This window comes from Haemorhous mexicanus, chromosome 14 (genome assembly GCF_027477595.1).
Source record: "Haemorhous mexicanus isolate bHaeMex1 chromosome 14, bHaeMex1.pri, whole genome shotgun sequence".
Taxonomy (NCBI): domain Eukaryota; kingdom Metazoa; phylum Chordata; class Aves; order Passeriformes; family Fringillidae; genus Haemorhous; species Haemorhous mexicanus.
In genome coordinates this window covers 19,215,895-19,239,795 of record NC_082354.1, presented here as the reverse complement: position 1 = coordinate 19,239,795, position 23,901 = coordinate 19,215,895, and the positions used below count along the sequence as shown (strand labels likewise).

The window sequence follows — 23,901 nt, the reverse complement described above, 5'->3', positions numbered from 1 at the left end:
CCCCAGTCTCAGAGAGAAAGCAAATATGAAATGTCATGCTGGTGGCTCAGCAGCCACTGACATTCTGTGATCACATCACAGATCCCATCCCATTTTCTACCAGCAGACTGAACTAAACAAGCTCTAAAGTTAAATTTTATCTGGAAATTCTCCTTGAGCCAAACTCTATGAGCTCTATCTGAAGGAAGATTCAGACTGCACTTCATAAAACAGAATGGATACCAGAGGTGATTAAAAAACACCAAAAAGCCATTCAAAATAAAGGTTTAATCTTCTTGAAGAACAGCAAGATAAGAAAATACTGATAACTGTGTGTGAGAGTAGCCCTTTTTATCTGTCTACACCCATCCACCTCCTGGAATGGAGTTGCCTGTTACTCCCCTCCATCAGGCTGTTGGACTCTCACCCATTCCATATTTGTTATGTCAGTCACTGCTACACATTTAGTCAGACTTGAAAGCTGGAAATAAATCATTGGCAAGAACATACTCCCACCTGCTATCAGAGTCAGTGCAGAAAGCAAAATAAATCTATTTTCATCTATATTTATAAGCACACTTTATATTTAAATTCATATTGCTAACAAATTTGATCATAGTTTCTCAAAGCTGACGGATGATTAATGTAAATAAAGAGAATTCTGACTCAGGTGTTCAGTGGTTTCTGCAGCATCTGCTCTGCCTGAATTGTATCAATCCTTTCAGTTTCATTTCCCACAGTTCTACTGCAAAGGGTTGTTTTTCTCTCATGGCATGGTTTATATTCCCCCAGACCACTTCTCTTCCAAACATTTGAGTTGCAGTGGATTTCTCCTAACACAGAACAGTGCTATTCCAGATTAGCAGGTTTCTTTTCAACTAGCAAATGCCAGTGATCCCCTTTCTGTATAGTTTTTGCTGAATTACTCCAAAAGGTAAAGATTAGTTTGAAAAATTAAAAAAAAAAAAAATCTGTAATTGGCATTACTTTTAAAGGAGGGAATAAAAATCAGCATTTTGATACTGCAATACAGTCCCACGGTGACAAAGAACTTGCTATTGTTCAGAGGGATCTACTGGACAACTAAATTTATTCTCCAATTAAAACTAAACTAATCTAACAGCTAGAAATCAGACAAAGAAGCAATCCTCTGGTAAGAATAAAAGCCTTCTCAACAGCCTTAGAGCACATTTTGAAAAGTCCTCATCTAGATGCTGTCTTCTGAAAACATGTAAGTGCATGCAAAAAGGGAAATAACTTTCGAGTGAATCTCAGCAGACAGAAATATTTAAATGCATAAAACCCTTTTATTGATGGGCTTTTCATGACCCTCTGTTATTTTGGTTGGTGCATAAGGGCAAGCAGTTTTGCTAATTCAACAGCAAATTAAAAGTTTGAGAAAGTTTGAGCCTGGGCTTGCTTTGTTATAATAAAACCAAAACCGAATTATTGCCTCTCCTAGCAGAGCAGAGAGATTCAGCAAGGAATATTATCTCTTTTTAAGTGAGTTAGTTGAAGGAGCACATAGTTTGATGTTCCCCCCTGTGTTTATTAGGATTCACTGAAGTGCAGCTCTGGTACTCAGCACTGCCAGTTTACAGCTTGGCTTCCTTAAGAAGCAAATAAAAAATTAATGCAGCTCTTGCATTCTGCACATCTCTTAAGTTTTGACAGACAAACATATTCACACATCGACACGGTTGTAAATAGACTCTCGAAGGTAAATTATTAAAAACAAGAAGAAAGAAAACAAACTGGAATGCACAGATCTCCCAGGATATTAAAGATGCAGCTGGCTACAAAGTGGTCATGCACCAATAATGAGGCTGCCTGTGATCCCTCAGGCCTTCCCCAAATTTGCCTTGCAACTGCAAAATATGTCAGCTGAACTTCCAGCAAAATAATCTTCTTCAGCCATAAATCAGGAATGACCAGCTCAGATTATCAGTAAATTAATCTACAGAAATTCAGAGTTAAAATACAGCAGATTGAGCAATCAGTGCACATGTAAAAGGGAGATCTTTCCTGGCTGTTCCTTGGAGGATAACACATTTAAATACATTGTTATCCCCATGAAAATCATGGAAAAGAGCTGGCATTAAACAAGGGCAGACAAATTGAATTCCTGCTGGGTGGCAGTGAAGCACTGAGCAGAGGATGAGGCTGGGACAGAGACCCCAGGGACACAAATGTGCTGGGCTTGGACAGAGGGCTTGGCAAGGGGAGCTGCTGCTGCCTGCCCAGGGGTTTGCTGCTGGGTGCAAACCCACCAAAAACTGCCCAGGCACAGGGGCTCTGCAGTGTTTACTCACCAAATCTTTTTTTGCAGTGTTTACTAAGCAAATTTAGCAGTAGGACTGAAAAGCTGCTGGGTATCACCTAATTACTGCCCTGTGCAATAAGCTGGAATCATGATTAAATGGCCTGGAGTGGACAGGTCTGGGACTGGTTTTCCTGCTCCTGTCCCTCAATATTTGGATAGCAGAACAAACACTCACACCTCGTTCAGGTTATTCCTGAGAGAGACCCAGAGCTGAAGAACACACACAAGAACAAAGCTGCATCACTGCTTTTACAAAAAAAACACAACTTGAAAACCCCAGGAAAACAAATGTTGTCTGTTTGGGTACAACCCTAAAAGAGAAACCACGGCCCAAGGCAGACCAATTATTGTTTTGTTCCAAAAGCAATTTTTTTTGATCAAGGAAGAGACAAATCAGTGGTTTGGCACATCATCATGTGAGCACAAGCCTTCAGACTTTTTAACAAAAATTCTTCCTAAGGTAAGTCTGTAAGAACTGTTCAAACAAGAGCCTGAACCAAAAAAACCCCAAATTACTCTTTTTAATAGCAGGACCTTGAATGTGACATGCTGAAAGGTTTCAAGGTTTCAGGGTAGAAATTTCTGACAGATTGTAAAAGAGACTCTGAGAATTACAGTACCCAGTGTAGTACATAAGGACAAAATGTAATTAAATAACAAAATAAAAACGCCTGGCTTGGAAAGACTTTGCAGACTCCCTGAAAGACAAGGCTGGTGGACTGTGGAAGGAGGCACTGCAGAGGGTGTGTGGCACCACTCTGCAAAGGAATAACAAATGTGGGGAAAACAACACTGCAGGGACACGCTCCCACAGCTGCAGTTTGTTCCTGGAGGTTTCTCACACCTTCCACTCTGTGCTCTGACAGGATTAGCCAGCTCCAGCAGCCTGCCTGGGTGTTCCTACACGTGCCAGGCAAGCAAATCTCAGCCTGGGGAAGTGAATGAGCTGTAATTGACTCCAGCATCACACTAAATGGAGCTGCAATAATGCAGTGATCAATCCGGAATCACAATTAAGACAAATACGGATTCCAATTATCAAATTATCTTAATGGGACAGAGGAACAAACAGCATGATGAGGCTAAGGTGATAAATGTGAAAGAAAACTCTGGAGGTGTTAGGGAAGTCAGGTTCATTCCAAGAGGAGAGTTTTCAGCAAGGTTTGAGTGCAGGTGCAGCAGCACACATCACCTGGGCAAGGGGCTCTGCTGGCTCAGCACCAGCCCCAGGGGCCTCACTCAGGGCAGGCAATGAAGGCTCTGCTCCACAAGAGCTTCTCAGCAGCTTCAGCTCTGCCTCAGCCAAAATCCCAAACTAGGCTTTGCTCTCAGAGTGCAATGAGGATTCAAAATCCTCATTTAAATATTACAAACTTCCAAAGATAATGCCTGGAAATAATGACATGTCTCAGTTGGACTCGCTGCTACCAGCACTGAATATGAAACAGAAAAAAAAAAATAAAGAAACCTTTTAAATTCTGTTTCTTTAAAGATTAGGAAATTTAACTTCATGCTTTCCTCTGGACCATGTTCTCCACAATAACTTTTGAAAATATTCCCTAATCAGTGGCATCTCTACCCTGAAATATGGCATCCAGTGCTTTCCCCCATCCACAAAGAGCCACCTCAAGAGAGAAACAGCTCAGGGCAGGACAAAATCCCAACTCCAGCTAGGCAGTTATTTCTACCCTTGCCAACACACTGCACTTGAACTCCATTTAATTTCTATTATTATTATTTATTTTTGCACCTTTTGGGGAGCTTCCAAGAGAAATGCCATCCTTGTGTTTTCACCAGGAATAAAGCACTGACCCAGCAGCACTAACCCCTTGTAAATAAACTGAGCTACTGCTCCCCTGTGAATTCCACCCCCTGCATCCTTTCCTAGCCCAGCCCTAATTCCTGATTTGTTCAGGATAATGATAAAAACCCATTCTGCTCAGCACCAGCTGAATGTGTACACTCAGATGAGAACTGGGAGAGCTCACAGAAGGTTTGTATTTCGGCTTTGGGCGGGGGGAGGAAGGGCTTGCTGTATATTGCCTGTTAATAAGGACAGTGTTTCACTTTTGGTACCACCTCTTGGGAAATTTCGCTGAAGAAAATACTTCTTGCTCATTATTCTTTATTTTTTCCCAGCTTCCTGCTAGCTGGAAACTGTTCTCTTTCAGGCTGCATTAAAGAACTGTTACTTTTTAGGCAGAAGGGATGAAGTGTATTCCCAGACAAATAACCAGGGAGAACAATGAATAAATAGAGCCTTTCTTTTAAACCACTCCTGAATTACAAACACAATTTATGGGTTTCAAAGCTGGGAATTTAGCCTGACTATGCACTGAGTATTTCATGGTAAATCAGATGTTTATTATGTATTTATTTCTGGATTGTAGATTCATTGAGTTGTATTACTGCAGCAAATGACCTGCTGCATTCCAGGGACATTCAAAACAGCCACCACAAAACCACTCCTGAGCCACAGAGCTTGGAACTTCCTTTGGAGCAAGCAACAAACAAACAAATATTAGGAGGAAGGAAAGGTCTTACAGGTGCATTTATACTCAGGATGCTGAATGCACTGTGGGAAAAGCTCTTTGGTGTGAAGGCAGCATGATGGATGGTCCTGTCCTGTCTGCTTCAGGGCATCAATCTTACAAAATCCTGGAGCCCAGAGAAGTGGGCACCAATAAAAAATGTTCAGTTTGCTGATCATTTAATGTGCCTCCTCGTTTTGGGGAGATTTTCACGCTGTGGATGTTGCAGTGCAGGGCACACAGCAGCCATCACTCAATAGCAGAGCTGATACAAAAGGACAATTGATTTCACTGCTGTTTTACCAAGCCCATCTCTCATTCTGCACCCTGATGAGTTACATCTGCTTAAACACCACCTGAAACTGGAATAAACCCTTGTCCTCCAAGTACATTTATAATGGACTTTAAGATTTAATTCCTCTTTCAAAAAGCTGCATTTGCACAAATGTGAGGGGAGCAGTCACCACTGATAAAAGTGTCTGCCAGATAAAAAATATCACTCCAAAAGAAAACAGCCTCTCTGCACTTCATGCAACTAGACCCAAAAACCTCTTCAAAAACAACTTTGTTTTTTTAGACTCAAAATTCACCTTTGAGACCATCTGCATTAAAGGAAGCCCACAGAGCAAACAAAATCTAGAACATTTAAGAGGGTTTTGAAATGAAAAAGAAAAAAAGGAAATTTTAAGGAAAAAAGGAAAACTTTTTAATAAAAAAGGAAACTTTCCAACCTAGTGCTGAGGTGCATATTTCACACAACTTCCACAACAACCAGCCTGAAAGGAAGTTTGTGTTCATTTGCAAATGCAGGCGTGCCAGATTTGGGGGATGTTTTTAAATCCTCTGCCACCAACACAAACAAACACTGAGAAAGTGACAGCCTGAGAACATCACAGGTCACTGGATCCAGAGTGAGAGACAGCAAGCTCCAGACAAAAAATGGAAAAGAACAAACTGGCATCTTGCTCCAGGCAACTGATTAATCATTATTTGATAAGAGCCTGATCCTTTTGGGCCTGGTGTTGTATCAGGTTGCAGCTGTCCTCAAGGACATTGGAAATTTGTGTTTACTTCCAATGGAATAAAGGACTAAATATCTAAAAAAATATTTCTTCTTCAGAAGAGTTCTAAATATTAAATAACTATTATTATCCAGTGGATCTTTAACTGCAAAGAGGGGAAAAAAAGAAAACCCACAACAAACAGAGGGGAAAAAAAGAAAACCCACAACCAACCACCCTTTTTGCTGCTGTCAATTCAATCTGCAGTTGGCAGCTCCAGGAGAATACACCTCTCTCTTTATTCTCCAGCCCTGAATTTCGTGTTCCATGGCAAAGGGGAATCCTGTGGAAATGCCTGAGTGAATTCCTGGGACACTGCAGCCACCTGGAGGGCTCTGGAGCCTCCAAACTGAACTGGCTCATGGAAAAGAAAGGAGAATTATCCAACAGACAGTTCTTGTTCTAGCAAGAACATGAAAGAATGACAAAGAGGAAGGAATGAGCCATCCATGGTTATAAAATATCTGGAATTACACTTCAGCCAACCACCAAAACACCACAGGAAGCTGCTGGGAGCCCTCAGAGGGAGCAGGGAGGTGTCAGGAATGGGAACAGGACAAATTTCACACAGTGAAGCTCCAGGGAATGGCTGGAGATGTTCTCTACCCCAGTCTTAACTGATTGCTCCCCAGTTCTTATCAGTACTTATTGCTTTTCCAAAGGAAATCCCCCAGATTAAAGGGATTTCAGCATATTTTTCCTCTGGGGAAACTTCTTGCAAGCATCAAAGTGTTGCAGAAAATCTTAATTCTTTTTTTGGAAGTTTTTTTTGCCCCTAATAGAAAAACAAAAATCCTTCACTGTGAACTCTTAATGTTTGCCCTGGTGCATTAAACCTGATTCATCACATTGCTAAAATATTAAAGTTGAATTCAATTTGGCTCAACCTTATCCACAGCTGAGGTGTCACCTTACACCCTGGAGGACAATAAGTCATGACCAAAACCTAAATAATTCTGGAAACCTTCACCCAATTTCCTGCCATGGAACAAAACACAAAATTAAGCATAACAGAAAAAAAAACAGAGAGACAAGGAAAGAATTAAAACTGAGAGAAGAAAAATCTCTAAGAAGAATGCTACATAACATTTTGCAGGTATTACTCACCAAGAACAGAGTTCTGAAGTTGCTCAGATCACCAAAGAATTCTTCTATGCTTATTGCTTTGGGATCAAAGGTGAAGTATTCTCCCAGATTCTCATAGAGTTTTGTCATGTTGTTGTGCATGTTGGACAGTTTCTCATATTGTTCTCGGGCACTCTCAGCAAAGCTGTGAGGGTTTGTTAAGGAAATGCCTCAAATGCAGCACAAAGAAAGGAATAAAAATAAAACCACAGTAAATACAGGAAGGAAAGAGCTCTCAGCACAAAAGTTACAACTGCAAAACGTGCAGGTGCTTGCAAATATGACATTTTTAGAAATTAATATTATCAGTAATATCGTTAATATCAGCATTTTATGAATTAATCTTATTCATGTCACTTCCATGAAATGATCCCTTTCCAATGGTGAACATTTGCCACTGACAGAGAACACAACTTGCTCTATAAAATTTTTTAATACTGCGAGCATTTTTACTGGAAGAGATGAACAATTTTATAAAAAGAGCTCTATGAGAACACCCAGTGAAATTCAGTTTGCTGTGAGAACCTCTGGTCTCAGTGGAGCCATGTCCCCTCCTCACACATATTTTACATGGAAAAAGTGCATAGCTGCCAATGACAAAGTCCCACAGCAGGACATCTCGTTTTCTTTGCCTTTGACCACAAAATTCTTCTCTGTGGGTTCTTTCACACAGTGCATGCCTCAGGCTGCCTCTGTCAGGTTCACTTTCTGAGGCACAATCTCAACTCTGCAATTTCACCCAACTTACAGAAATGAAATATCCACCCACCCATCCCAGCAAACTGACAAACAGCTCTGAGAAATTATTAGTGAGAAAACCACCACGGAACAGCATGAGTCTGGTTTATTTTCCTTAGGATGTGTGGAAGCCTGGAAATGAGACTGAGATTGACTTTATCCCAGCAGCCATCATGAAAAGTTTGACATAATGCTTTTAAATAGAAAAATGTGGTGCTTTTTTCTCCCTACATGAAAAAAAAACCAAAAACCTATATAAATATATATATCTGTAATATCTCTAGAATATATATAAAAATTAAAATATAGATATAAACTATATTATATATATGTATATATTTTATATATAAATATATATAACAATTATTTTGGAAATAGAGGAAGGCTGCAAGCTGCTAAAGGAAATAATGCTTTGCCTCAAAGCAAGTGCATTTTAGTGTGCTCTTTTCTTCTGTGGGCTTGTTTGGAGCCCCAGAGTCACAAGTCACTGGGCAAACCACGTGTGCTGCAGGTGAAAGCAGCTCTGCTGGTGGTGGAGTGAGGCTGATGAAAGGACAAAGGACAGGAGAGGCTCCCTGAGCTCCAGAACCCTGCAGAGTCCGTGAGAACTCAGTGGAGAACAGGGCACAGCTCTGCTCCAGCCTCTCCCCAGAGCCTCCCCTCATTTCTGAGCCTGCTGGGCTCACATTTCTGATCACACCCCACTGTGACATGCCAGGCTCTGCCAACCACACAGGGGACAGACACACAGAGAAATCCTAATAAAACCCTTCTCTTTTTGAGATTAGACCAAACCCAGCAGGGATCCTGCAGACACAGTCAGCAAACTGCAGAGTAAGGCATGGAAATGCAGGTAGATGTTCTGTTCTCAGTGTTTCTGCAGCTCTTGGGTGCTGCTGAGCACCTAAAGGTGTCCCTGCACAAGCACAACACAGCTGAAAATACCCTCCATTGGGAAGGGGCCAAATATCCCACCTGGATGCACCCATTTTAACTAAGAGAGAGTCATAAATCAATCAATCAACATAAATAAACAGTTAAAAATGGGTGCTTAAAAGTACAATTGAAAAATTTATCCATATCAAATTTTCCAAGCAATCCTCTCAACTAAAGCCTCGCTGGCCTAAGAGCAGAGCTGGCAGCTCCTGAAGCTCATTTAGAAACAGAAACCACTCAGTGATGGATATTCACTTATAAAATAAAGATTTTGAAACACTTTCTGCCTATATAGTGCCACAGCAGTGGCAACACCTAATTCTCAGTTTATTGGAAACAAGTTTAAGCTGCTTGATTAGAATTTCAGGCTTGGACTGTTGAGCTGCTCATCTCAAGATAAAGCTGGTGCAGTTCAGTCTTCAGTGACATTTAACTGCACAAAAGGAAATGAAAGTTTAATGGCAAGAATACATTAAATAGGTAATAATGGCACATTACTGAATTATTGAGCACAGACTAAAAATTCTGGAAAAACACAAATTGCCTTAGACTCAGCAGATTGCTGTCGTGAGAAATGTAGAAATGTACCAATTAATTCAGTGGATCTTTTAAAAACAATCTTAGATCATGTGATACAAACCCAAAAATGACTGAAAAGTTAAAAAAAAGATAAATACTTGGACAATTCTGGATTTGCAGCCAGTTCTTGGAGACAGCTCCCAGCTCTCCACTGGTGTTACACTCACATAACAAATACCAACAGTGAGCTCTAAAAACCCCAGCAGTGCTCCTGCAAGGAGAGATTCCAAAGCACCACTCTGGAAATAGACACTGTAATTTCAACATTATTATTTCTTACCTATTAAGTACCAAACTGCAAGTAAGAAATATCTTTAACAGATGGCCTGCAAGACAAAGGGATGTCAGCAAGACAGATGAGCAGGGCCAGCCAGGAGAGAACTGAGGATTTCAGAACTGAGGATTTCAGCCAGGAGAGAACTGAGGATTTCAGCACTGAGGATTTCAGCCAGGAGAGAACTGAGGATTTCAGAACTGAGGATTTCAGCTGTGCTTTGTTTTGAAGAGGACAAGGCAGAGCTGTAAAGACAACAGTTCCCAGTGATAGAGCATGCAATATTGACAAAGTTACTGCCACTCCCTGTGTGCCTCGTCCAGCCTTCCTACTTCTAACATATTAATAGCTGAAAATATCCCCTGGAAATGATTCAGGCAGTGGAGTGATCCAGGGGAGCACAGCCAGATGTGCCAACATTATTTCATGACAAAAATCAGGGAGGAATCTGAGGTGTGTCAGCTTGGTGTAACAGCAATCCTTCATTCCAGCAACTTCCCTCAAGAGAGGCTGAAGCTTTGCCAAGTGCTCCTTTAAAACCTCTAAGCTTGGTTTCACTCTCCAAGCCCAACCAAAAACCTCAGATCTTTTCACCAGCACGTTTAAAGGTGCTTGTTCAGGTAGCAGAAAGCACTTGATTCAGAAGCTTGGTTTTCCCCCATTTTCTTGCATGCCATTGCAGAGCAGGATTCTGGCCTGAGGAACCAGCAGGCTAAATATCTCTTTTAACTTGTTAGAAGGGAAAGCTTGAGTCAATGGTGTCATCTCCAATGAAGGATGCACAAGAGCTCTCAGTGTCTGATCTCCCAGCTCATTCATAATGGAGCATTCTCTGAATTGAACAGTGGCAATGCAAACAGAACTTGTTAACTGAAGGCAGAAATTCAGCTTTAATAGCACTGAGTCATTTGCACTGATGGCTCTGTTTTCACCTGCTATCAGGATGTAAACACATGCTAACAATTTCATCACTCCCTCCATCCATAATGCATCTCTGTGACTGCACAGCAGCCAAGACTTCTGGAGCACACACAGATAATTATGAATCACAATTATATCCCTAATCTTTTCCTCCTGTTGGAAGCCTTTGCACAAACAAAACTGAACAAAACAAAACAAACCCAAAAAAACCTGCAGAAATCTTCATAGCAATACACTTGACCCAAATCAGAAGCCAAGGGCCATAGCAGGAGCCCAACTTTATCAGTGTACACAAAATCATGTGCTTCTGGAAAGCTGAGAGACTCCCCAATAAAACACCATAAAAAGCTCAGTGTGAGAATTTCTTTCTCATTACAAAGCAAATTACCTCATCAGTCAGTGTTTGACAGAACAGCTCAGGGAAAACCCAAAGAAAGCCAAGCACAGTGGAGCAGGGGATTCTCAGCAAGGAGGGCTCTGCCTCCCCCTTTGTTCCATAGTACCTGAAATTATCATTAACTATCAGAATGATCTAACACATGGCATTCACTGGAAAAAGCCAGGATTTCAGTGGGGTTTGTGTTTGTGGGGATGAGGCACAGAAAAGTCACAACCATCCAAGAACAACCCTGGCTCGGACCTGCTCCTTCTCCCAAAATCTCAGAATAACAATTAATTCCCATTAATTAAGATGAAGCTTTCAGACTTGTGCCTAAATGGCTGTAAAACTTTCATCTTGGTAAACACTAAAAAAATCTGTCAGGGTTCACTTCCTCCCAGCTCTAAGCAATCAATCCAGTCCCCAACTCTGCTGCATTTCAACTCCTCTGCAATGAAAGGACAATTTCCATCGATTCCACCACATTGCTATGCACAGCAGAAAGCTTCTGTCAACATCATTTCAATATTACTTTTTTATTTATACTTCTGTTAACGAGGACACAAAGATCCCTGCTCAATTCTCTAAAAGTCCCAGAGGAAGTCTCTGGGCAAAAACTGATAAACAAGGGCCTACTTTGAAAATATTCAGCCCAAGGAGCAAAGCCCCACAGAATGTAAAACTTGAGCTGTTTTAGACTGGGAAAGTTGGCTCCAAGATTTAGGGGGCAAATTAGGGATTTCCTGTGGTAGCAAAAAGGAAACTTTAAAAATAAATAAGAACACTTGGCTCTCCAAACAGAACACAAAGGACAAAATTTCTAAAGCCATAGGCTAGAGAGAAGATGAGAGCTTATCTGTATTAAAATAAAAAAAAAACACTCCAAAATTAGAGCTGGGCATTAAACTAAATTAACCTGAACCACTTGTGAAAAATAAAAAGAAAGTTGCTGAAGTCAGAAATTTTTCCTCTTATTGTAACAGAGAAATAATCCCCAAATTCCACAGTCCCACTTTAAAGAGAGTTTTTTAAAGCTCTACAACCACTGAAACAAACCAAACCAAACCTTTCATCCTGGCACAAGCAACACTTGATCTCCACTGATGCCATCACCAGAACTTTGGATCTGCCTGACACCAAAAACCAGCCAGTTCTTCATTCTCAGTCGTGATATTCTGATTTTTAACTCATTTCAAACACTATGCAGAGCAGCATTTGCAGCTTTTTTTCAAACTCAAACATCTTTTTTATTTTGTGGTGGCAAACCATTAATCACTATTCCTGCATTAATTAGAAGGCAACACAGAACATGATAGCCAAGCATGGATCAGAGAGAAAATGTTGCCAGAGTAATGGATTTGTAGCACCCCTTCCCTGGAGAACAATTAGATAAAAATCTCTTTAGATGAATAAAAACAAGAAGGAAACAACAGAAATGCAGCTTGTACAAATGAAATGCTGCTGTAAAATTTGTTTTGCATATTATATTCAAATTAGTTGTGACTGTTCCAAATAACAAAGGTGTTGACATGCTCTAACAATGATAAAAATCACTTTTTAGGTATCTCAGCAAAGGCCTGGTGGCCACTCCTAGAAATCCTCTGTTAGCTCTGGATCACACCACCAGGTGCCTCAGACTTTAATTACAGCTTGGGGTGCCCTGAATCTTTCAGGGAAGCTGCAGCCACGCTCCCTCTCTTTGATCACACAGCTCTTCCTCACTTCAGCTGGCTTTAATTAATGTTTGAGCTGTCACTGCAGCTGCTTTTCACAAGCTTCCATCAGATCTGATGGTTACTTCAGCCAGAGAAAGTTTTTGGTAAAGGTTGGGGAAGGAAAAGAGAAATTCCCTCCTGTATTTTTAGGTTTCCTTTAGGGCTGCCATGGCAGAAATCCTCAATTTCTTGTTCTGAGAAATCTGAGAAACTGCTGATTGTATCATGTTTCAAGAGCCCAGATGTTCCAAATCAAGGAGGAAAAGAAATTTTATGTCACCTGAGAGGAAAAAAAAGCAAATTGAGAATTGTTTAGCACAAACAGCTGTTGCCATGAAACGTTCACAAACTCAAGCAGAGGAGAAAATGAAAGTGAAAGACTACACTAAAATGAATTTATTTTTCAGGTGTAACCACACCTCAAATACGATTTGAGTAAGGTGGTGAATATCCTTCCATTCTTCTTTCCAGACATGGGCCCACAGTTTTGGGCAATTACTAAAAATAACTCCCTGGGCAATGATCTGCTAGAAGCTCACCAAAGACAGCCCTGGCCCCAAGGAAAATCAGGAAAGTGAAGGGATCCCTCCAAATCCTCTCTCAGACAACAGGCACTTGAAAAACCCCTTACAGAACTCTTCTGGCCAGAGGGAAAGCCAGAGCAGCCTCACAGGCAATGGGGTCTGAAATCCAGATTTCCTTCACTCACAGGCAGCTCTGGTTTGTCAGTGATGTCCTTCCCCTCCAAAACACTTGAGCCTTTTAAAAAAGATGTTTCTGTTTGGAAAAGAGAACTGCAGAGGGCAAAAAGCAGCTCCATCATCACCAAGAGTTTTGCTAAAGCAGAATCTCAGGACACTTTGATTTTGGTATCTAAAAGCTGCAGCTCCAGGGATTTATAGAGTGCACTTCCCCTTCAATTTCTGATTTTAAAATCAGCATGCAATAATTAGGGAATGGATTTCTAATGGATTATCACTCTAATAAAGCACAGTCTTGACAAAAGTATCTTCCAGTGATCTGGACAACTTGGTTTAACACAAATTTAAGGATGAAAGCCCAGTTTCCCCCAGGCAATGACTCACAGTCAAGGAGCCATTAACTCCCTGGTACAGGCACAGAAGTGGAGTTCTGCTCATGGAATTTCATTCTATGGAACCTTCACATGATTTTTCCCCTGTATAATTTTCCATGTGCTCAGACTGCTGTCAGAGCTCTCTGTCCCCAGCCAGCCAACACAGGCTCCTTTCATTCTCTCCTCCCTCCCTGTCCCCAGTCCTCTCTGGAGCTCCCTCAGCTCTGCAGCACAACTGAGGGATGGCTCAGGGTGCAGAACAGCTCAGAGCTCCCTCCTGGGGCACTGCTCCATTCTATTGGGGGTTCAACCAAAAACCCAACAGATCTCTGACCTGAAGTCAGCAATTAAATGTACAAAATCCATTCTGTACAATTTCCAGGACACGTGTTTTTCAGGAAATAAAAACTAGAAAAAGAAGCGACTGGAAGTTCTTGACTGTCCCACAGCTCCACCTCTTGCACATCAGCCTGCCTCCCCTTTGTGCCATTCACCAATTTCCTCCTCCCTCCCACTGCCATGGAATGTACAGACAGCTGCACACTCCTGTTCCCAGAATTCTTACTGCACCCAGAGTGAAAGACTCAATGCAATCCTGTGTCTGCTCACATCAGGGCTTTCCTTTGGAAAAAGGAATGAAAATCTGAGGGTAGAAATAAACTGTCAAAGAAAATGGATATTGTGCTTTGCATAACACAATTTTCATTTAGAATGCTCCAAAGTTCTTGTATTTTAAACTATTAACTTTATGAAAACTCTGCCTTAGTCCAGACCAGTAAAAATAGAAAGGATCATTTTCAAAGGGATTTGTTTTTTTTGTTTTTTTACTGACATCAAATAGTTGTAAGAGAAATGAACATTGTGCAGTACAACATGACACATTATTAGGTGCTTTTCAAATTCAATCCAAGCAAAGATTACACCTAAATAATCCCAGAGTTATCACCTGGAACACAGTAGTGAGCATTTACACTTTGCTTTAAGATGGATCAAAGAGGAAAAAAAATAAAGAAAAGAAATATTATGTGATAGGAAAGGGAGTGGAAAGCTCTTTAAAAAGCTCTGTTGAGTCTGGCAAGACAAGAGATTTAATCCTTTCTGTACAAGGGGGAAACAAGGAGAGAAAACCCCTCTGAGGAGCAGCAGCAAGGTAACAAGAAATGAGTCCCCCCAGACCCTGAGAGTGCAGCTGAACTGGGTAAATTCAGCACCTGGGGAAGTTCACAAAAGCTGTGAGCAGGCATGACTGAGGGCATACAAACACAAGGTTTCAGGTTGGTTCCCAGACTCAATATTCCTATAAAAACCAGAGGATTTTTCATGGAGATGAATTACCAACACTTCTCTGCCATGTTTTTTGTCTCTGTGTGTAGTGCTCTCACTTCTCCTGCCCCAGGCCTGCCCACAGGTATTTCTGTGAGGCTCCATCACCCTCCCAGCCTCCTTCCAACCCTGCCAGACACTGCTGCCTTCCTCAGTGTCTGGCATCTACACAACCACGAAACCATGGCATCAACACTCTGCCACCAGTGCCATCCTGCACCACAAAATAAAGAACAACCTCTCAGCAAATATTCAAATTAATTAATTTTGCTTTATGAGGAACATACTGTTAATGCTGCAGTTCCTGCTGTGTTGACTTGCTGGATTTTTACCTCATAAAACAGAGCAGACAGTGCACAATTTATCCTGCCATAATCCACATCCTCCTAGATGCACAAGCCCATCACTCTTTTTCTCCATTATAGTGGAAAAAAAACCTCTCCAGTGTTTTTCCTCACTATTAGGTCGTGATTCCTGATCCACACCCCTTCCATATTTTGCTTTTTTGCATGGGAATTATTTACTGATTCTTTTTTATCTGGCAATTTAGCTGATAGACTAAATTTTGGTCCAGACTCTCTCTGAAGCAGGCAGATAAAAATGGATTTCTCACCAGCCCCTGAAGACCCAGAGTGCTCCCTCATCTTGCTGAACATTTTGTTCCCTCTCCTCTTGCTGTGCTCACCCCCTTAAGGCAGCCTGGAGTCTGAGGCTGAGCTTGTCTCCAAGCAAATCAACAATTTTCACATTACTGGTCAAGCACTGAAACACTGCCTTGCTAACAGCTCCCTCTTGGCTTACACCATGTTCTGCTCATAAAAAAATGGAATATCTCATGATCAATTATGCAGGCCTGGGTGGAATTCTTTTCCCAACAATGAACATAAAGATATTAAAATACATAGATATAATAAAGGGAACAAAGCCAGGTACCAAGCAGAGTACTGTAAAAAAAAACTCACATGATGATAAAAATAAACATCTGGAATCTTGCCAGATGAGACCTGACCAATTTAAAGTTTTTCAAATTCCATTTCACCCAGCGACGTGCAGACTACATCAAATAAAACAATTCACATGAAATACCTCAGCAGCACTTGATGGCCTGCAATAAAAACTGACTAACAATTCTTGGGATGCTTAGTGCACCACAGAGGCAAATACAGAATTTCAGTGCACCTTGTGGAAAATTTCAAATTTGGAGTGATTAAACCCCTCCACACAGAGAATCACCCACATCCATCCCAGAACCCTCAGCAGGGCTCGTTAAAGCTGAGAAAAAGAGGCTGTAAAACAAAGGTTTGAGATGATGCTGTGCTGCTCTGGTTCGAGGTAAACCTGCTACTCCTCACAGCCCACAAGGAGCCCTTGTGATTCCTTGTGACTTTTAAAAGCTCCAGACTGAACAGAAGACAGGCTGCCAGTCCTTTCCACCAGGATTTCTCACATCCCTCTCAGAATTTACTCAGGATAAACAAAGCAGAGGGCAGAAAACTGCCAGAAACCTGAATTCCTCAGCCACCAACCAGCACAGAAATGTTCATGCTCTCCTGCCTCCCAGCAGGGAAACTGGACTTGACCAAGCAGAAGGAGATTAAAGTTGTTTTTCCACAAGGTTAAACTCATCTTTAATTGGGAAACATCTAATTCTACCAGGGTTACAGCTTAGAAACCATGCATGCTCAAAGCACAAGAGGAAATGAAGGAAAAGCATTTCCCTTTCAATGGCCAGTGTAAAAACCTGCACAGCAATTATGAAATTAGGTTTGTAATGGGATCATGACAAATTGATTGATTTTTTTCCCCCCACTAATTTAGAGAGATGATTATTTGGGACAATAATTAGCAACACTGCCATTTAGTGTATTAAATAACAAACCAAACACAACTGGTTTCAGCCATGGCCAGCAAAGGAGAGCCATTCCATTAGAGCAGCAAAACAATTTGCCTTTTTTCAGCACTATATTTTTAAAAGTTAACTTTGTCCAAAGACTCCCAGCATTCACCTGCTGCACACCCCAGCAAACACAAGGGTAAGGAGCTGCAGGTCTGGAACATTTATCTGCAGCAGAATCAGAACATTTAACCTCACTTTAATTCAATTATATCCATTGATTTCCTTGACAAACATCCAGTCACACCAAATGTGACACCAGCCATGCAAATATTTCAAAGCTCTTTTAGTGGGGGCATTATTATTATTATTATTATTATTATTATTATTATTATTATTTTATTCCAGGGTGAAAAATCAGGTAAATGAGATGATGAGTAAATGCCACAGGGGACATTTCTCAGTGGAAATCAAATTGAATGACAACAGTTCTATCACAACTGTCAGTGAACAACAGGCTCTCCACATAAACAAACCAGTTTCAGCTTCTGGGACTGTGTGTGTGAGTGTTGCTGGGCTGCCCAGGGCTGACATTTCAGAATGAGTTCTGATGTTGCTCTCTCTAACTGCAAGAGGTCCTGGCCATATTTCTGACACATTAATTATCTTATTTTTAAACTTTCACCTATGAAAGGGCAGCTCTGCACACACAGATCATTTTGTGTGCTGGGAGACACATTCCCCACAGACTAAGCAAACAACTAAACCACATTTGAGCTCAACAACATCAAATACTGATGGTTTTTTCCCTTAAAGCTTCATAATGTCAATTGAATAGAAGTAACTAAATATAGCCCCAATTGCTTGTAATCTGATTTTTAACTTGGCTGGGTCAGTTCTCCAAGAGGATTCAAACTGCTGAGATGCCACGAGCTTAAACAATTAGCAATGCAAGAAACAGAGAAGGAAAACTCTGCTTATTCACCAAAGCCCTGAATTTCCCAAAACCTCTGGTTGGGAAGAGAAAAGCAGATTACTTGTACAAACTAATTCCTATCTACTATCACAGTGCTTTGAGGAGGGGGATTTTCTGGCAGGGCTGATGAAGGATCACTCCTCAGAGTCACAGCACCAGCAGGGCCAGCAAGTGTGCCTTGCTTGCTTTGGCAGCCCCACTTAAATACCAGGGGAATGCTCAGAGATAAAAGGTTTTTAAATGATGAGACACTGTCAATTGCCTTCTCCAAAGTGCATTTTAGGGAGGCTTTACTTGCATTTGGGGCAATACAAAATAATGCAAATCTGGGGCACGCAGACTGGGGCTGTCAAACAGCTGAGCAAATCACTGGGATCTCAAATCTAATCCTCAAATCACACACTTTGCTGCCTTAGAGCTGCAAGAACACAGAACAGAGCATCCCAGATGCAGAATTTAACATCCCCCACCCATGTGGCACTTCCTTGCTCATGTTAACCAATTTGCATAAAACCATACAGAATGGGTGGTGCAAGAAGAACATCTGATTAACTTATTGCCAATAAATTCAAATTGACACGAGTCTGTAGCAGGTAAAAAAAAAAAAAAAAGGCATTCCTGGCACTTAAAGACAGGCTCTGCTTCAACAAGTTCCTTTAACTTGAACAATTTATGGACTAAAATTAATTGCAAAGCAGATGTACAGCATTATAAGGCTTGCAATTATTGCTTAAAATGCTTTCCATTTAAACATAAAACTCATAAAACTAAAGCTTCAACAGTAAATAAATCATTACTTTCCTGTGCTGTGCCTTCAACAGGCACTGCAAAGTCTTTCTCTTCCACTTAGTATTTTAATTTAGAAGAAAACAGTTGTTTTCTGTATGAAGCTAACAGAAAGCTAAATTAATCCCAAGTTTATTTTTAAAGAAATAATTTCTCATCCTTAAATGCAAACAACAACAAAAATTACAGTCTTAAAAGATCAATACCAAATAGAAGTTTCCTCCCACTGCTGGGTGCTCATTATAATTTATTGACCTTAAGCAAATCCTAAAGTTGCAACAAGTTCATCATGGTTTCACCTTAAACAGCTGCAGCTTTCTGCTTCCTGCCCCTTGGAGCTTCTTTTGAACTGGGAGCAGAAGAAATCAATGTAAACAAATGCTCAGCACTCTAAGGAAACACTCTGGTGTCTTCTGGGATGTAGCAGCAACTTAAAATACAGCAAATAAAATCCATGTCCCATCCAGGAGCAGGAAGGTAGACTTCTCTCCCCACACAACACTTAGGAAAAGTATTTCCTATGGATAAATAACTATAATTCTCCTTCAGTCAAGAGCTGCACTTGCAAATAAACTCTTCTCAAATGTCATTTTTGCAGCTAGTGAGAACAAAGCCTTTATAAAATTATTGCAAGAAAAGGCAGATACATGAAACTCTTCTAAGGTTTATAGATGACCTGAAATTTAAAAATCATTCAATGGTTCTCTCTCCCAGCTCCCAAAGCCCTGAGAAATGTCTCTACATTGGAAATCACATTGAAATACACTCAGGTAATTACATCTACAAAAGCTCCCAGAAATGCTTCCCTGGGGGGTTACCTGTGAGAATCCCCTGGGTCTGAGCACTTTTGGATATTCATGTCCATTTTCCTGCAGAACTGAAGACTCTGGCACATCTCAGGCTCCAAAACCAAAACCAGGCTGTCCTGAAAAGGCATCTCCAGCCACCTGAAGGGAATCACTGCTCCCTGGGGAAGAGGCTTTACAGGCACCTCTGGGAGCCAGAGAGGAGTTTGAGAAGAGATCCACGCTCACCCCTGAAAGAATTTCCTCCCAAGGTCACTGCCACAGAAACCAAGAAAGGAGGAGAAAGAAGAGAAACTGCAGCTGCCTGTTCCAACCAGCACTTTGTCTCTTCTAACCAGTAAGTGTAAACTTGGGAGTTCTGTAAGAATGCATAAAAAGCATTCATGCCTTAATAAAAGCAGTTTGAAGGCTTCTGAAAAGGGAGAGTGGTGCTTTGCTCTGTCTGTCCCAGCTAGGGCAGCTCCCTGAGGAGCCAGGAGGAAATGCCAGGTGCTGGGAGATGCCAGCAGAGCCCCTGCCATTCCCTCTGGCTCTGGGATTGCTGTCCTGCTCCCTGGCCCTGGCAGGAGCACAGCTCCCACCTTTGGGAGCAGAGCACCAAAGCTTTGGGAATGTCTGCTCCTTCCCCAGGGGCTGCTCTGAGAGACTGCAGCTCCCACAAGAGAATCATCAGCTGATTGTCACCTCAACAGTGCCCCTGCATCAAAGCCCCCAGACCTGTCCCCAGATCCTTTCTGTGCAAGGGAAGCACCAGGAGAGGAAAAGAGCCCTGATGTTTCCTTGGGAGGCTGCAATGGCTGTCAGACAGCACTGGGAGCATAAATGCACATCAAGAGAGGATCCATGCCTGGCAGGAAGGCAGCTCTTTTATTCCATAAAAAGGATTCTCTCCTAATGAATGGTGTTCCTTACTGGAAATTAAAATTAGTTCACAAATTGCTGCTGTTCCATTTAATGATAAGATGAATGCACAGTGCTTTGAATTTTTTTTATCTGCAGTAATTTTTGCTCTTTCATTCATCATTGCCTTAATTTCACAACTCTTTAAAAAAAAAGCTTTGAATTCTCCACATGTGTGCAATCAGTGAGAAAAGCCACGTGGCAGCACTGATTGCTCTGGGAGGCACAAGATTTCAATAACTCGAGGCACATTAATGTCTCTGATGAGGGTAAATGATCAGCTGAAAAGCAGAACAGCCACACAAGGTCTCCATTTAAGGCTGATGCAGGACACATTGCAGGAACAAATTCATGGCAGGAATTTTATAAAACATGCACAGCCAAAGTGATTCCTGTGCAGGGAGCAGGATAACAAAAAGCAAGAACCCAGGGACCAAATATGTGCCCTTGGAACAACGTCCAAAGCTCCTGTCTATAGCAGGAGCTATATATTTTATATTTATTTCTAGAGGAATTAATTATTTTCTAGAGGAATGAACTTTAGTTTGTGTGTTGGAAGGGAAAAGAAGTGATATTTATTATTCATGTATTTATAGTTCTATATCAATATTAATGTTAGCTCAGTACAACTTTCCATTTGTTCCCTCTGAAATTGCTTTTCAATTCAGTTGTTTTTAATCTTTGCTAATAACGTTTCCATTTGAACTCCATCAATGTGAATACTTCTCTCAACCCCCAACTAGACACCTGTGTTTTAGCATCACTGAAATCACTGGATACACTCACAGCACACAAATACAAAATTCAGAGTTCTGCACTTTGCAAAAACTCTTCACTGAGAGGCACAAACACCGAAATAAAACAAGGAGTGAAAGGCAGACTTGGCAAGGTCTGTAATTCCTTTTCTAAACTGTTGAATCAGACTCCCTCATCAGTGCTGCATGCAGCAGGGCTAATCACAAAAGGAACCTCTCCCATTTAAAGCTGAATTATTTACAAATTGATCTTCAGGTAAAATACAATTCCAGTCACGGTCAGATCATGGAAAAGCTGTTTCAGGAATCACACCTAAGTTATTTAATATAGCAAGAGATTCACAGAAGGACTATTTTAATCCCTTTATTTTCTTCAGCCACACTGCACTGAAATGAATAACTCTATGTGCTAAATAAAAAACTGATTAAGTGAAGGGAAAAATTTATCTTGCTTAGAAACTGAGCAAGAAAAAAAATCCAAAATGAAAATGCAGGTGGAATTTCTATTCATCTTCTTGTCACTCACAGCACCAAAAGCTTATTTGTTAAAAAAACTTAAAAAACTAAAATTACTTCAATTGTTTGACAGAATTTGCTTCTGTATTTTGAATATTAATTTCATTATTACAAATCCATATTAGGAATGGTATTTTTCTTGTCACTGGCCTCCTACATGAATCTGACACTCCAAGCAGTTTCCATCACTCTCACATCCTCTGAAGAGAGTCTCATCCACAACCACTGGCAAAGAGCTTTGTTTATGACAGGAATGAGAAACTCTGCCTTGAATATTGTAATTGCTGCATCCCAAAACTCTACTGAGACAGCTCAGATTTCCTCAAACACTCAGAGAGATGTTCAGCCTGAAATTCTGTACCTTTCCCATCACCAACAAATCTTCAGGCAGCTGAGGAATCAAAGAAAGCACAGAGCAGACCAGGGTGTCACTTTTACACCCTCCAAAAGGATTCTTCAGTCCAATAAAAACCAGGGAGTGCAGAAAGCCTCCAGGAATTCAGTGATAAGCAGAAACAAAGAGGGTCCCTGAGGGGAGATGACTTTTGAGATGGAAGCTCAGACTCTCAGGCCATCTGCTCCTTGTGCAAACACACATCCCCAGGGGGGCAGCCCCAGCTCCAGCCTCATCTCTGCTGCAGAGAGCCCAGGCAGGGCTGGTGAGAGCAGGAGGAACCACCCTGGAGGAATCCACCTGCAATCAGGGCCAGGCTGCCCAGCACCCCGGCAATAATCCACTGCCAGACACTTCAGAGGCTCCTCCTATTTCTGCCGACACAAAGAAACATTAGTACTTTTTTGTTTAACTTTTTGGCATTGTCAGACAAACTTTTTCTTCTCCAAGAAATTCAGGTGATATTCTGCAGAGAGAAAAGTGTTAAATATTATCTACTTGGCTCTTTTTCCTCAAAAAATCATCTGAGTGATGCTAACCATGGCTGTAAGTAAAAACACAGGCAGCAAAACAAAAATCCAACTGAACAATCATCTCTGAAACCTGGAAAGCACAACTGTCAAACTTAACCAGAAAAACCAGTGGTAAAGGTGCATTCCATAAATTGGTTTAATTTACAAAAGTGGGGCCAACGTGACAGATTCAGCCTCTGATGGGGTGACAAGGCACAGAACAATTACAATATTGAAAGATTTTCTGATGTGAATGAAGCTCAGGGAAATAATAATGAGCTTTGTTTAGTAGCAGAAGTGATAAAAGTGATTACCAGCAGCGAGTCTCTGAACCTGGCACACAGACAAGGTGCAAGGGAAGATGGGAGGAATAAGAAACAATTTTCCACTTAGTCAGGAGTTGTCTCCCTTAAGCTACTTTCCAGCAGCCTTGTCAGAAACTTAAAATAAATCCATCCAGAGGAGATGTTAAATATCTGCTTGTGAAATTCTGCCACTGCCTCCATTCAGATGGTAAATCCTGCAAAAAACTGACTTAGCACAGCCACAGCAGAGGGGAGAAATCTTCATTCCAGCCACCTGCCAACGGTGCTGAGCAGCTGTGAATGGATCTAAACATCAATCCCCTCCTCTTCCTTCCCCCTGAAAGCCCCAAACCCACCAGTTCTGCTGCAGCAAGAAAGGAGAGACCTCCCAGGAACATCTGAGCCTCTGGAAATGCACAAAACGCCCTGGACGTGGCACCACACTCCAGATGCTCCCGTGTTTCCACACAGGGCTGGGATTGAGCACAAGAAAAACCTGGGAATTTCTCTTTTTTTTTTTAAAAAAGGGCTTTTTCTCAGTCTTTGCTGCATTTTTGTGAGCTTCGTGTACCTTCAGCAGACTTGTTACTTTAAAGTTTTGAACAAAATGAAAGGTGGATGTACGAAAACAAGCTAGACAAATATCAGATTAAAGTCCCCCCCAGATTTTACTAAAGAATCCAAAGTCTCTATTCTCTACAGAAATGAAAGGACAAAACACTTCAGAGTGAAAACAAACGTAAATATTCTTCTAAAATGTTAAAAATGTAACTTAAAACCATTAGCAAAATTAATACTGTGCCCTTCAAAAAACACCACATCTGGAGCTAAAATAAAAAATAGATCAACTTTACTGCTGGTATTTTTCTAAAATGGAATCAATAATTCTTCTCAGACAGAAAAAACCATCCCCATACTGAGTCCAGGGCTGCTCAGTGTAACTACTTCCTTCAGGAAAGCTGTCTGGGCACCCCTTGAAAATGGGATTATTGAGGCTTTCAGCTCTCTGCTTGCTCACATTCCCCATCCCCACTGATGCTCTTTCTCTGCTCTAGAAGAAATGCATGAAAAGAGACTCAAACCCAGTTCTGGAGGGCTGCAAATGCCCGAGCAGAGGATGAGAGTGCCCAGAGCAGCAGTGGGGAGCTGCCAAAAGGA

General features: G+C 41.3%; 1 protein-coding gene and 1 long non-coding RNA gene across 5 annotated transcripts in view; both read right to left on the bottom strand.

Moving 5' to 3' along the window:
- Positions 1-23,901, bottom strand: part of DIAPH2 (diaphanous related formin 2) — a 172,026-nt gene that overhangs the window by 62,882 nt on the left and 85,243 nt on the right. For all 4 annotated transcript variants that reach the window (XM_059859301.1, XM_059859302.1, XM_059859303.1 and 1 more), the window contains one exon: positions 7,002-7,167. In XM_059859301.1, the coding sequence (XP_059715284.1) occupies positions 7,002-7,167 (166 nt within the window). The remainder of the gene's footprint in view (positions 1-7,001; positions 7,168-23,901) is intronic.
- On the bottom strand, positions 10,829-23,896 carry LOC132333827 (uncharacterized). The gene is made up of 2 exons (XR_009488274.1): positions 14,246-23,896; positions 10,829-12,841 (listed from the first exon to the last, which is right to left on the bottom strand). It is a non-coding gene; the product is annotated as an uncharacterized LOC132333827 (long non-coding RNA).